This window comes from Silene latifolia, chromosome Y (genome assembly GCF_048544455.1).
Source record: "Silene latifolia isolate original U9 population chromosome Y, ASM4854445v1, whole genome shotgun sequence".
In the NCBI taxonomy this organism is placed as follows: domain Eukaryota; kingdom Viridiplantae; phylum Streptophyta; class Magnoliopsida; order Caryophyllales; family Caryophyllaceae; genus Silene; species Silene latifolia.
The window spans coordinates 396,575,314-396,588,908 of NC_133538.1; the positions used below are offsets into that span (position 1 = coordinate 396,575,314).

At 35.7% G+C, this 13,595-nt stretch overlaps 1 protein-coding gene across 3 annotated transcripts; it reads right to left on the minus strand.

Annotated features, from left to right (window-relative positions):
* Positions 1 to 339: 339 nt before the first annotated feature.
* Positions 340 to 3,122, minus strand: LOC141631156 (expansin-A7-like). 3 transcript variants are annotated; one of them, XM_074443862.1, is made up of 5 exons: positions 2,580 to 3,122; positions 2,292 to 2,440; positions 2,039 to 2,122; positions 862 to 928; positions 340 to 569 (listed from the first exon to the last, which is right to left on the minus strand). In XM_074443862.1, exons 2-5 carry the CDS (start codon positions 2,437 to 2,439, stop codon positions 548 to 550), a joined length of 321 nt encoding a protein of 106 aa, XP_074299963.1. In that variant the 5' UTR covers position 2,440; positions 2,580 to 3,122; the 3' UTR covers positions 340 to 547. The 3 variants fall into 3 exon arrangements, with proteins under 3 accessions (XP_074299963.1, XP_074299964.1, XP_074299965.1); XM_074443863.1 differs by having other exon boundaries at positions 2,292 to 3,071; XM_074443864.1 differs by having other exon boundaries at positions 862 to 925; positions 2,292 to 3,067.
* Positions 3,123 to 13,595: the final 10,473 nt, after the last annotated feature.

The following is a 13,595-nucleotide window of genomic DNA, read 5'->3' on the forward strand; positions in this document are numbered from 1 at the left end:
ATAAACTAAAACATTCTGTATTTATAATAATTTATTCATTCCGTTTCAATTGTTTCCGTAAACAATAATTTCATCTAAGTAATAAAACAATTCGATCACTTAGACCGTATATTATTTAATCAAATTACAATGAGACACGTAAATATTATTTCCAAAATCGTCCGTCAATTTTAAATAATTTAATTAACTCGTATCGTCATACGATCAATTAAATATTCAATTAAGAGTATCATCCTATAGGTATGACTTTACGGGATCAACTGATCACCACCGTCGTACGACAGTAATGTCAAACTCTAGTCAGCCAATCATTACCGATATGTGTGGACCAGTTGACTGTAAAAAATTACTTCCCACATGTGTTCTTAAATATGAGATTTAAACATGTGATCATCATGATCGACAGTTATGTTCGCATTATTGTCGGAGGACACTTATTCCAATATTATATACACCCAACACTTTCTTACAGAAAAGAAAAGGGAAAAAGAAAAAAATGTCTGCATCCACATGTTAAGGTAACTTCACAAATCAGCTGATAATGCATCTACTTGCTCTTTGTTGGGTACCTACACAATCAAACCCAACATTAAAAAACATGAATAATATATAAATTGCAAAAGAATCTTTTCAGATATAATCCGACATATACACATATATCAAAGAAATACTTGATAATAAAATAGCGATCACCGATCTTACTGTCTTTTGCTAACCATCACAGCAAACTATTGCACATAGAAGCACTTTTGTGAAAGACTGATCATTAATTAAAATTACACTTCCCCCATTCCAAAATTTATCTAATATAAGACCAAGCAAATTAAGTGGAAGAAAGAAGCAGATATAAAAGACACAAACCTTACACCGGTTGAGGTCCATCGACAAAAACATCGGAATGATGAACATGCATCTCCTCGTGCTCCTGCTGCATGATACACATATAAAGACATTAAAACCCCTGATCATACAACAATAAGACCTAATTGTTGAAAAATCAAGCATCCTATAAACATGAAAAAATTGTGTTAATTTTGTCAATTTAAAACACAAATAGAGCCCTAATTATATACATAAATTCCCAAATAGTGGGATTGGTATGTGCTAACCCTAAAACCAACCGAAGAAGAGAAAGAGATAAGGGACACGCGTGGAGAAGAGAGATGGTAAAGGCATCCTGTTGCTGGTAGTTTGAGAAGCAAAGGTGAAGAATGAAGAAGGTGGTGAGGCGAGATGGAGAAGGGATATGGTGAAGGCATGAAGTAGTAGTTTTTGAGAAAAAAGGTGAGAGGCTAATAATGCAGTAAAGCATACTGGGTGATCAAAACATTGTGGTTGTAAAGATAGCCAACACGACAAGACCCGGAAAGGTAATGAATGGGCAGCACTGGAAATCTTTACCATTTGGGACCAATGAATCTGCTTATGCTTCATCAAACCCGAACTTTTCCTGTCTGAATTTCATTGCCCTCAACCCAAATGGCAATCACAACCCCAAAAAAATATAAGCAATATCATTGGGAAATTAGACATGATGAAGCAATAAACCTCAGATAACCCCTAGGCACAACGTCTCCTGTTTGATCGTGTTTTTTGAGCTCAGACTAAAGATAACTAATAACCCTAGGCACAACGGCTCTCGTACTCCCAATATCTTACAATGTTTTAAAGTTGAATCACTATAAGTGTCTATAATAGTTAAATTGATACAATTGACCTTGGTTTTCTTGATCAAATTCTACTCTAATCAAACAATCGAACATTGATAAACATCGAAAAAATCAAAATAGTGATCATCTTGCTTGCCCAACCATGGCACCACCTAAGTTTTTTATATGGTGTCTTCGAACTGAAGTGAACACGGGCTTAGACAAGTTAAAATGGGATCGGGGAGGGTTGCAGCACCCGCCATTATCAGACGCTTGGTACCAGTTAGGCGGGCATAGATTTGTGGCCGTGATCGTGATGGTTGGCGACCCGGAGTAGCACCACTTAGAGTTAAAACATTTCATTTGGTAAAAAGTACCACACGCCTTACCATTGTTAAACATTACGGTACTTAGTGCTGCTATGGCAGTTCCAAGCCCGTTGTTAAACAGGTTCCTGTATCCACATGCCCCTTCTGCTCATTTTATTCAGTAAGTTGTTAGGCTATTAACCATAGAAGATTGAGGCAACTTTATTAAAAGTAATCAATTTTTCTAGAACGAAAGTGATGAATCTTGACAAATGCACTTATGCACATGTAAGAAAAATCTAAAATACGACGCAAGTATAAAAATAAAACTAACCCATAGTTTCAGAGGCAGACTCGTCCGCGTAAAATGTAGCATGGCCAGATTTCCAAGCCGATGGTTGGAAGTTCCCATTCACAGCTCTCAGTGATAACATTGTTACAAAAATCGACACCATCGCAATGAGATTGAGAATGCTAAACATTCTTGTATGATAAACCAATTTTGCAACATAGTTAGGTTTATATTTTTCTTAAATCGGGTTTAATCGTACGACAACTACAAAAATGGCAACATTTTGCCGATCTCCTAAATTATAGCACTGAGAAGGTACGACGGACTAACCTCCAGAAGAACAAGTTTTTCAAATAAAGGTGAGCGATGAAGAATCAACCACAGCACAATATCCCATCTTGTGCTACAATATGAATGACATAATGCAGCCAGCTTTAAAGTCCTTAGATTACGAAACATAGGTAGCGGAACCTTTAACTTAGCAGCATAATAAAAACCCTTCAATAAACAAAAAAAATGAGAAGAACCCAATTGAAACTGTACTCCGTAGATTCATTAGACATTTAAAACTGTTACAACCGAGATAGAAAAATAGATTCGTTATTCTAATTTTCTATCAACATCGTGTGAGCGATTAGCAGAACTGAAGTGAAGTGTGAGAGATGAGTAGATCACACTAGGGTCTGATTTTGTAGATTATTTGATGGAGGTGGAGGGTCGATGAGTTGAGTGAGATCTAATTAGGGTTTTTTTTGTCGATTATTTGATGGAGATGGAGGGTCGATGAGTTGAGTGAAAAGTAAAGGTGAGATGAGAATGAGTGGAACAGAAGGATTAAGTTGAAGTTGAAGTTGAAGTTGTGGTTGTGTCTGTGAGAGAAAGGGAAACAGTGATGGATGAGTGAAAAGGCCCAAAATGGAAGACATGTGAGTAGTGAACTGAACACGCCCAACGCACAAACCCGCCATTCCAATACCCATACCCGCCCACTGAGTTTAACTATTCATCTTACTATTCATTAGTGAATAGTATGTAGTCTTGCTCTCTTTTATATAATATATATAATAATAATAATATAATAAGGGGAGGATATGCCCCCTTATTTCAATGCTAATCCATCTTTAACTCTTGATACAATTCACTTGACTTTATTACCTTTTATTCCATTCCGACTTGACTATATTTCCTACAAAATATAATATAACAAAACTAGTACCAATTTTTGAATAATAAACCAATTACTTGCAATAAGAACAATAAAATAAATAGTCATCAATTAATTAGTAAGATTAGATATTTGACAATAAAATCACACAAAATCGATATAGAATAAGGATAAAAATATGGCTAAAACGACACCAAAACACTACTTATCAAATTTGTCTCACACAAACCATACTCGTCCTCGAGTAAGCTCATAAACTAAGACAAAGACCCTTATTAAAGCAACAACTAATCTATCCTAATAATATCCGATGAGAGGCAATTAACGGGCCTTCTCCGTCCCCTCAACTCGCAACGAAACACAATGAGGTATGTGCTTCCTTGCAAGGCAAATAGGGGCTTGTGCAAAATTTTGATACATCCAACATTTAAGCAAGAGATAACACATAGTATGCATCAACTGAAGGCAAACCGCTTTCCTCATCTAATCGCCGAATTTGTTTCGAAAACCGAAAGGTCTAGGCGGGAAATACCGCTTAAAAGTCTTAATGAGGTGCCAAACCCCTAAGAGTCGCTCAAGCAACCCAATGTAACACCCAAAATATCAAGGAAACGAATTCAAAGGCGGGGAAAAGGGAAACAAGGCTAGACCTCCAAGACCTACACGACTCAACACAAGATTCAACTAAGATTGACCCATGATTAAAGGAGACCTATATTACCGAACTCCTCACGGTTTTAACTCATCACTCAATTTGAATAACGGGTGGTTTTATGTGACAAAAAGTTACCAAAGCACTCACCTACTACGACTCGTGATACATGCCCACAATCTAATGTGAAATCCTTTCCTATATGATCATATAGAGATGCAAAAGGGACACGCACATAATGAAAAACTAAGGGTTGTAATTGGGCTAGGGAGTAGGTTGAAACGGGATTGGTGCAAGCACTGTTATGGATCATTTGGAGCTTTAAATCAAGTAGTGGTCAAAATTCCACTTAACCCGACCTTCTTATAACAAATGTGCAAACATAAATTCTTGAAATAAGTTACTCAAAATTAAACAAACTTTGAAAATCTGACTCACTTGGAAAAACATCATATGCCCTTTATTTTTCAACGCCTTTTTCTACCCCTTTAATGATGTATAAGGGCTGTTGCTTCGACTTTTTCACTTATATATATATATATATATACATATATATATATATATACATATATATATATATATATATATATACATATATATATATATACATATATATATATAGAGTCGGGATCCGGTGAGAACTCCTAAATATTTGAGGATTGAGGATTAGTGAATACAATATCACATGTTCTTCAATACAATATCACGAAAAATTTGACCTTTGAAAAAAAAAAAGTTTTTTTTTTTGAAAAAAAAAATTATAATTTTTTTTTTTTTTTGCACAGTGTTTTTTAGTGTGATATTGTATTGAATAACCTGTGATATTGTATTGAACAACCTGTGATATTGTAACAAAATCCTCAATCCTCAAAAAGATAGTGTATCCTCACATGATCCCATTCCTATATATATATATATATATATATATATATATATATATATACATATATATATATATATATAGGGGTGGATTCAGGTACGAACTAAGTTACGGTGCGAACCGTATGAATTAGCTTATTTATACTTTTTTTTTTTCAAATGCATTTTATTACATTTCCCGATACGCTCCTTATTTGGATACATTTTATAACATAGGTAGATACACTTTTTCCATGCTAAAATTCTAGATACAGTTTTACACTTTTTTAACACTAATTTTTGCGGGTACACATGACATTTAAGCCAAATACACATCTTATCAAACCCAGATACACATGTCATTAACGTCAAATACACATGTTATCAACCCCAGATAGGGTGGTATTTTGTGTATCCATTGCCGCCCGCATCACCACTGCCCCACCACCATCACCACCGCCTCCCCCACTATTACCATGCGTATCCGGTGGTAATAACGTACGTATCCGGGCTGATATTTTGTGTATCCACCAAACCCATCACCACCCCAGTGACACCACAACCCATTACCAGTGCCGCCGCCGCCACCACCACTACGACGAAGACCACCAGTAGCCCCACCACCACCAATGTCGTCATCATCATCAATAAACACCTTCTGTCACTGCTGACTGCCCCTGACCTACACCGACGATATTCCCAACAGCCATTAAAAACACTGGCAACATCACCTGCCACCTCAGACAAAGCCGTCACCAACGCACACCAGAACAACAAATCAAAACACCAATTTGCACAATCTTTTCGTACTAAGCCATTCCACCATCAATACTTACCGTTTCTGTCCAGATCCAGGCCAACGTCAGAGATTTATCGCTCATCTTATATGTTGACGACATTTATCCCACAACCGACCTTCATTTCACCGACTCTATATCACCAAATGCGTCAAAACATCGAAATGAATCGCAAAACCACCAGATCTATGTGAAAACAACATAAAGGCGGTTGAAATCGTTTGGTGGTGGTCGATGCGAGTAATGGTAGATCGTGCTTTGTGGTTTTCGATAGTGGTAGCAACCGGAGGGAGTGCCGATGTTCGATGGTGGCATCAACCGGAGGGAGTGCGCCATTTTTGATGGTGGTTGATGGAGACAAAACAAAGAAGAGAAAGAGAAGAGCGAGTGAGAAGCGGAAGAGTAAACATGTCACCAATGGGGCGCATGGCGAGGTTTGGCATTCCGGCACCGACGACTGGTGGTTGTGGCCTTGTGGATATGTATGAGAGAGAGAGAGACAGAGAAATAAAAAGTGTGTGGAGGAGAGTTACCTTAGTATTAAAAATGTCAGGGGGTAGAGGTGAGAATGAGTGGTTCGCTCAAGTGTAAAATTTAAGGTGATTTAAGTCAGTTCGTACGGTTCGCACCCTAATTTGGTTCACAAGGGATCCTGATTCTATATATATATATATATATATATATATATATATATATATATATATATATATATATATATATATATATATATATATATAGTCGGGATCCAGTGAGAACTACTAAATATTTGAGGATTAAGTAACGAATGAAATATCGCACCATATACAAAACAATATCGCGAGGGAAATTGACAAACAAAACCCCCAAAGCACCAAAAACATTCGACAGTTTCTATCTCTAAAAACATATCAAATATACTATTAGGCATTTCAAACGAAAATCTCACATAAGATCTCTAAAATCTTGCTAAAATCGTAAAATTTTATCTCCATTTCAACTTTCTTGATTAATTCGTTCACTACATTGAATAGTATCACTAGATTTCTCTCCAAAATCGTACAGGTTAATTCGATGTTTTTTTTTCTAAATTTCTGTGATTTTAGTTGAACTTATGTAGTATGAAATTGATTATGAATGTTAATTTTTTTGAATTATTGTATATATGTTGAATTCGATGAATTTCATAGGGATTAAATGAAAAAAAATCAAACTGATAGTCGACTGATTTGTGGTACTTTCATTTTCTTGTTTTAAAATTATAAATATCTTAGTTATACATGATTTTAAACGTTTTTTTGTGATTATATCGACAAATTGAACTAATTAGTATCATCGAATTTAGTTGTAGTTGTTTATTAGATGTTTTCTTCGTTTAATTGTGAAGATTAGGATTTTATATTGTTTAATTTTGAAAATTAGGGTTTCAGAAATAGAGTTTAACAACTGAGTAATGTAGACCTACATGTGATATTCTTTCTTACTATGATATTCTTTCTTAAAATCACAAATTGGAAGTATGATATTCTTGTTTATGGTTTTGATGTTGTGCTATATTCTTTCTTAAGGGTTGTGATATTGGTGAAGTATAATATTCTTTGTTAATTCGATCACTATATCTAAATAGTATCACTAGATTTCTTTCGAATCTCATACATGTCCATTCATCTTTCATAATTAGGTGTTTTCAGATTAAGTTCTTATATCAGGGAACTACTGAATAATGATGTTCTACTTGTTGTCAAGAGGTATAACAATGTCAAGCTTGATTGGAGGCCTATGAAAAATGAGATTGTTGGCAACAATGTTGGGAGTGCATGAGTACTTCCAGCAGTATTTAATGCTTTCCTAGAAATCCAATTGAATTTTATAGAGGGTACATGTGTTGTCCTTCCTATCTTAAATTTGTTTGTTGACTGTTTTTTATTCACTACCTATAAATCATCCAGTTAATATGTGTTTTGTTTCAACTATCAAGCCATATATTTACCCAGTCATGGCAGTAAAATAATCTCGAGTTAGACTTGTAGATCTTTTGCTTATTTGACTTCATTTTAGTTTTTTCCTTCGTTCATTATTTGTTTTGCCTGTATGTGTGAATAATCAACAAAGCACCTCAAGTGAGCACTGTCGATATTATTCATGTTGGCGTAGTATTCCCTAAGATTATGAATGACTTTGGTTTGTTGTTTAGCTCCTCTCATACTCTTTTGGGAGTCAGGGTAGCATTAGCGATATTGTTGAATTGATAAACGTTGTTTGCTCACTTTGTTAGCCTGATGTTATTTCATTCACTCGGCCTGAACAGGGATAACAATATTGATTAATGTCCATAAACCATTACTTGTTTTACACTGACTGCGGACTTACCAAAAGTGGGAGTGTTTGTTAGGTGGGTATTTGATGTTGTTGTCCTATTGAAAAGAATGATCTAAATTATACTAAATGGGTTTTATTTGCGTTTATTTATAGAGGAGCTGCTTGTGGACATGACGATGATAATGATGGACAAGAGGTCAAGACATAAAAAAGACGATACAAATGTAGTTGCAAGTGATAGGGGTAGAGGTAGAGATATAGGAAAGAACTTAAATGACTACTAAGAATATATTGATAGAAAGCTTTAATTTAAAAGGAATTGATGTAATGCTGGTAGGATAAGTAGTCTAATGTAGGTGGCGTAATTAGTATTGCTGCTGGTATTTTGTCATATTGTTTAAGAGCAGTAATGATATTGTGTCATGTATGTAGTGATATTGTTCCTTGAACATCTTGTATGAACATAATATTTATAACTGTGATATTGTTTTTGGTAAAGTGTGATATTGTTGTACGTGAAGTGTGATATTATTTGTTAAGGGTTCTACTACTTCATTATCAGCAGGCTGGAAAAGGCATACCATATTATTGTGATATTGTTATTGGCAAATGGTGATATTGTTAATTGCACCGTGTAATATTGTTAATGACACACTACGATATTGTTAATTCAAGCATGTGATATTGTTATCCATATCATGTGATATTGTTTCTTAATACGTGTGATACTGTTTTCAATATCATGTGATACTATCAAAAGAATAGTGTGATATTGTTTACTACAACTTGAGATACTGTTAAAACAATCATGTGATATTGTTTACCAAAAAACGAAATACTAGAATGAAAACTTGATTAAAACACAAATCCGAAGAAAATAATGTTAAATATAGTGAATATACAAAGAGAAATAGAAGAACAAAAAATAAATATTAAACAAGATGATAAGAATATATCAATTAAAAGAATATAGGATCAATTAAAACAAAAAATATAATAGTTATGTTTAAATCATAGAAAAATAGATCATATAAAGACACTAATTAAAACAAAATGAGATGATAAAAGTACATCAATCAATTAAAACGAAAAAGTTGATAAAAATAGATCAATTAAAAAAGAAAATAATGATGATCAAAACATACTTAACACTACTACAAATACAGGCAACCACAACGGCCCTTTAACAACGCTTATTCACGAAAATCATCAAAACACGTTGTAGAATTTATTCCGCGAATTTTACCAAACTTAATGACAACGGTTATGTGTTGTTAACCGTTGTTATTAGTTTTAACAACGGGTCATACTTAAACAACCGTTGTTAATGAAAAAACTAATAACAACGGTTAAATTTTAACCGTTGTTAATGGTTTGGCGCCAAATTAGTGAAAAGTAATCACAACGGTTATATTAGAACCCGTTTTTAATACGTTTTAACAACGGTTGTAGACTCAATAACCGTTGTTATTAATATTATGAAAATCTTAAGAACAACATATTGCTTTATTCTGCTATACGCTACAAACACAAACACAAGCTAATACTGCTACTATATCATCCTCCATTCCTCCCTGATCGTCTCTCTGTCTTCATCTCCGTCACTGTTGTCACGTCTTCTCTCCCTCATCGCGCGTGTTTATCAATCAGGTATATATATGTTTCTTAGCAACGCTTATTATAACTAGATATAGGATTTTTTGGGTTATTATCTAATTTGTTGATAATTTAGCTTAATTGCTTTCCTGAATTTCGTTTATTTGTTTGCCTATTATTGTATTTTCTGAATTAGTTGCCTATTATTACGAATGTAGAATAATGACTCGAACTTGGATGATTGATGCAAATATGAGTGACCGCACCTACAAGGATGGTTTAGCTGAATTTTATGAATTCGTTTCGAACAATTTGAAAGGTTCTTCTAGTATTGCATGTCCTTGTGAAAGATGTGGTAATATTAGCTATATGGCTTTTCCGGACGTTAAAATACACCTAGAAAAGTGGAGATTTAGTTGATCCTATACACTTTGGATTTTTCATGGGGAATCATTAGAGGAAGAGAATAACTCTGAAGAAGATGATGTTGAGGTACACGAAAGGCTAACGATGATCCCGAGTATGCCGAGTTTTTGAGTTGGAAGAGTTGGAAGTAGAGAAGTTGAATGTTGGGTCTATAGATAATGAAGAGAATGATGATGAGTCCATTGCTTTTGAAGATGTAGGTGATGACACTAGTAATTGGGATGACCTTAACAACATGTATGAGAAGTTGTGTGAGTCTCAAGCACCTCTTTATCCTGTTGTAAGTTCACAAAAATGTCGGCTGTGGTGAAGTTGTATAATATCAAGGGGGCAAATGGGGTGAGTGACACGTGTTTCACTAGTTTTTTAGCCTTGATAAAGGAGTTGCTTCCTGATGGTAATGTTCTACCTGTTAAGACATATGAGGCGAAAAAACTAATAAGAGGAGTGGGTATGAAATATGAGAAAATACATGCATGTCCAAATGATTGCATATTGTATCGGAAATTATATCAAAACTTAACCAATTGCCCTAAATGTTTGGAGTGGCGTTATAAGGATAAGGAAGGGATCCCGGCTAAGGTGTTGTGGTATTTTCCATTGATACCAAGAGTCATAAGGATTTATGCGAATCCCGATGATGCAAAAATGTTAACTTGGCATGAAACAGGAAGAATAAATGATGGAAAGCTAAGACACCCGGCAGATGGTAAGCAATGGAAATCGTTCGACGCTAAGTATCCCGAGTTCGGCAATGAACCTAGAAACTTACTGCTAGCGCTATCCACTGATGGAATGAACCCACACGGAAGCATGAGTAGCCAACATAGTACTTGGCCAGTAGTGTTGGCTATTTATAACTTACCTCCATATGTGTGCATGAAAAGAAAGTATTTGATGTTGTCGTTGTTAATTTCCTAGGCCCTAAACAACCCGGGAAATGATATAGATGTATATTTGGAACCTCTTCTAGATGATTTGCGATTGTTGTGGGATAGTGGGATAGAAGTATTTGATGCATATAAGAACGAAACTTTCAATTTGAGAGCGATGTTATTGTGTACAATATCTGACTATCCGGCTTATGGCGACCTTTCTGGGCACACAGTTCATGGGAAAGAGGCTTGTCCATTGTGTGGGGAGGATATCGAGTCTGAATACTTGAAGTCTTCTCGTAAGTATGTGTATATGGGAAATAGGAGGTTCTTGTCTCATGACCATTGTTATCGCAAGATGCAGAAAGCATTCAATGGAAGACAAGAACTTCGTCAACCTCCTAGAATTTTGAGTGGGCATGAAGTTTATCATAAAGTAAAGCATATTGAGATAGATTATGGGAAGAAGAGCGGCTCTAAATTGTCTACTCGTGGGTATAAGAAAAGATCCATATTTTTTGATAAACTTCCATATTGGCCTGACCTGGAGGTCAGGCATTGCCTCGATTTCATGCACATTGAGAAAAATGTCCGTGATAATATTATCAATACCCTTCTGAATGTTCCTGGTAAAACAAAGGATAACGCCGCAGCTAAAGAAGATATGAAAATGATGGGTATTAGGCTAGAGTTGGCACCACGAAGAGAGGTAATCGTACATTTTTACCGCCACTTTTTACCCTTTCACGGAATGAGAGAAAAGAGTTCTGTGCATGCTTGAATGGAATTAAAGTGCCACATGGTTATTCGTCGAACATCAAAAGCCTAGTGTCGATGCAAGACCTAAAACTCACCGGGTTAAAGTCACATGATTGTCACACTTTGATGCAACAATTACTACCTGTGGCTATTCGTTCCATTTTACCTGAAAAGGTAAGATATGCTATAACTAGATTCTGTCTCTTCTTCCAGTCCATATGCGAGAAAGTCATCGATCCCGATGACGCGGATTCATTGCAGGACCTCGTTGTAACCTCTCTTTGTCAGTTGGAAATGTATTTTCCACCCTCTTTCTTCACTATCATGATTCATCTGACCATTCACTTGGTTAGGGAGATTTTGTACCTTGGGCCCGTGTACTTGAGATACCAGGATCCTTTCGAAAGATTGATGAAAGTCTACAAGGACTATACATCTAATCGGTATCGTCCGGAAGGTTGTATTGCTGAACGCGCTATTTTAGACGAAGCTCTTTCATATTGTTACGCTCATCTCTCCCCTGAGGAGTTGATTGGCGTTCCTAAGAATCGTCATAGTGACTGGATGACCGAAAAAGGTATTAGGGGCCGGGTTGAAAAAATTGTGACACGTGAAATGTTGCATTTAGCACACATGTATGTGCTAAACAACGAAGATGAGGTGCAACCTTATATTCAACAACACAAAGATGAGCTCAAATACGATCACCAAAACAAGACCGAGAAGTGAATTGCGAACGAGCATACGAAGACGTTTCCGAGTGGTTTAGGAATATTGTCTTACGATTATCGATCAAACCGGTGATGACATCTCTCCTAGGTTACTACGTCTTGGTTTAGGTCCAAATGTCGTGGTCACCTTTTACAACAGTTTTGCCATTAATGGATATACTTTTTACACCCGCGAGCAAGATGAGGTGAGCACAATGCAAAATAGTGGTGCGAGTTCTGAATTTGAGGCAATGCACTTTGCTACTTCAAAAGATAAAAAGCCTATTTGGGGAAAATGCCTTTATTATGGTGTTATTCAAGAAATATTGGTACTAGATTACATTGATTTCACAATGCCTTTGTTTCGATGTAACTGGGTTGATAACAACATCCATTGTGTCCGAAAGGATAAGATGGGATTTACGTTGGTCAATCTGGGTAAGGTTGGCAATAATAAGGATGATCCTTTCATAATGGCATCCCAAGCTAAACAAGTGTTCTATGTCACCGATCCTATGGATAAGAAGTGGTCTGTTGTACTGTCTATAAGGAAAAGAAGGAGTAGTCCATCCGATAATGATGATGATGATCAGGATGTCGTTTTTGAGGGAATGGATCGATCTACCACCGTATCTTATTTCGACGATGTTGACACTGATCATGAGGACACCGAAAGCATCTATATGCGTGATGACCATGGTGAAGGTATTTGGGTTAACGAAGAAACTATGACATCCAAGAAACGTCCCCGATCCCGAGATAGTTCATCGGACACGGTATGCATGCATCTTTGGTGTAAGTTGTCTTATTTTCTTGATCTTATTATTAGATGTGGATGCTGGTGTTGAAATTGCTGAATAATGTTGCGATGTATTATTACAGTTTGGTGTAATGGAATTACGATAATTTTTAAAAAAAAGAGGTTCAACAATAACAACGGTTATATTTAAATTACCCGTTGTTAATACTTTCAACAACGGGTGTAGTACCTCTACCCGTTGTCAATTATTTTTTTTGACATATTTCATTTTGGCGCAAATTTGGTGAAAATATATTACGACGGGTATATTTTACCCGTTGTAATAAACTTTTGACAACGGTTGACTTTTATTGACCCGTTGTTATTAACATACAACAACGGTTTTGTTTTGAGCACCCGTTGTTAATAGTTTGTCTTAATAAAAAAACTAATATAGAAACCCATCCAGCATGC

Excerpts from the sequence above, each read along its gene's own strand:
- LOC141631156 (XM_074443862.1), bottom strand. The coding sequence starts at position 2,439 with ATGTTTAGCATTCTCAATCTCATTGCGATGGTGTCGATTTTTGTAACA. Across the intron at positions 929-2,038 it reads TACCGTAATGTTTAACAATG|CAGGAGCACGAGGAGATGCA; the intron begins GTAAGGCGTGTG and ends TGTATCATGCAG. Across the intron at positions 570-861 it reads TGGACCTCAACCGGTGTAAG|GTACCCAACAAAGAGCAAGT; the intron begins GTTTGTGTCTTT and ends TTGATTGTGTAG.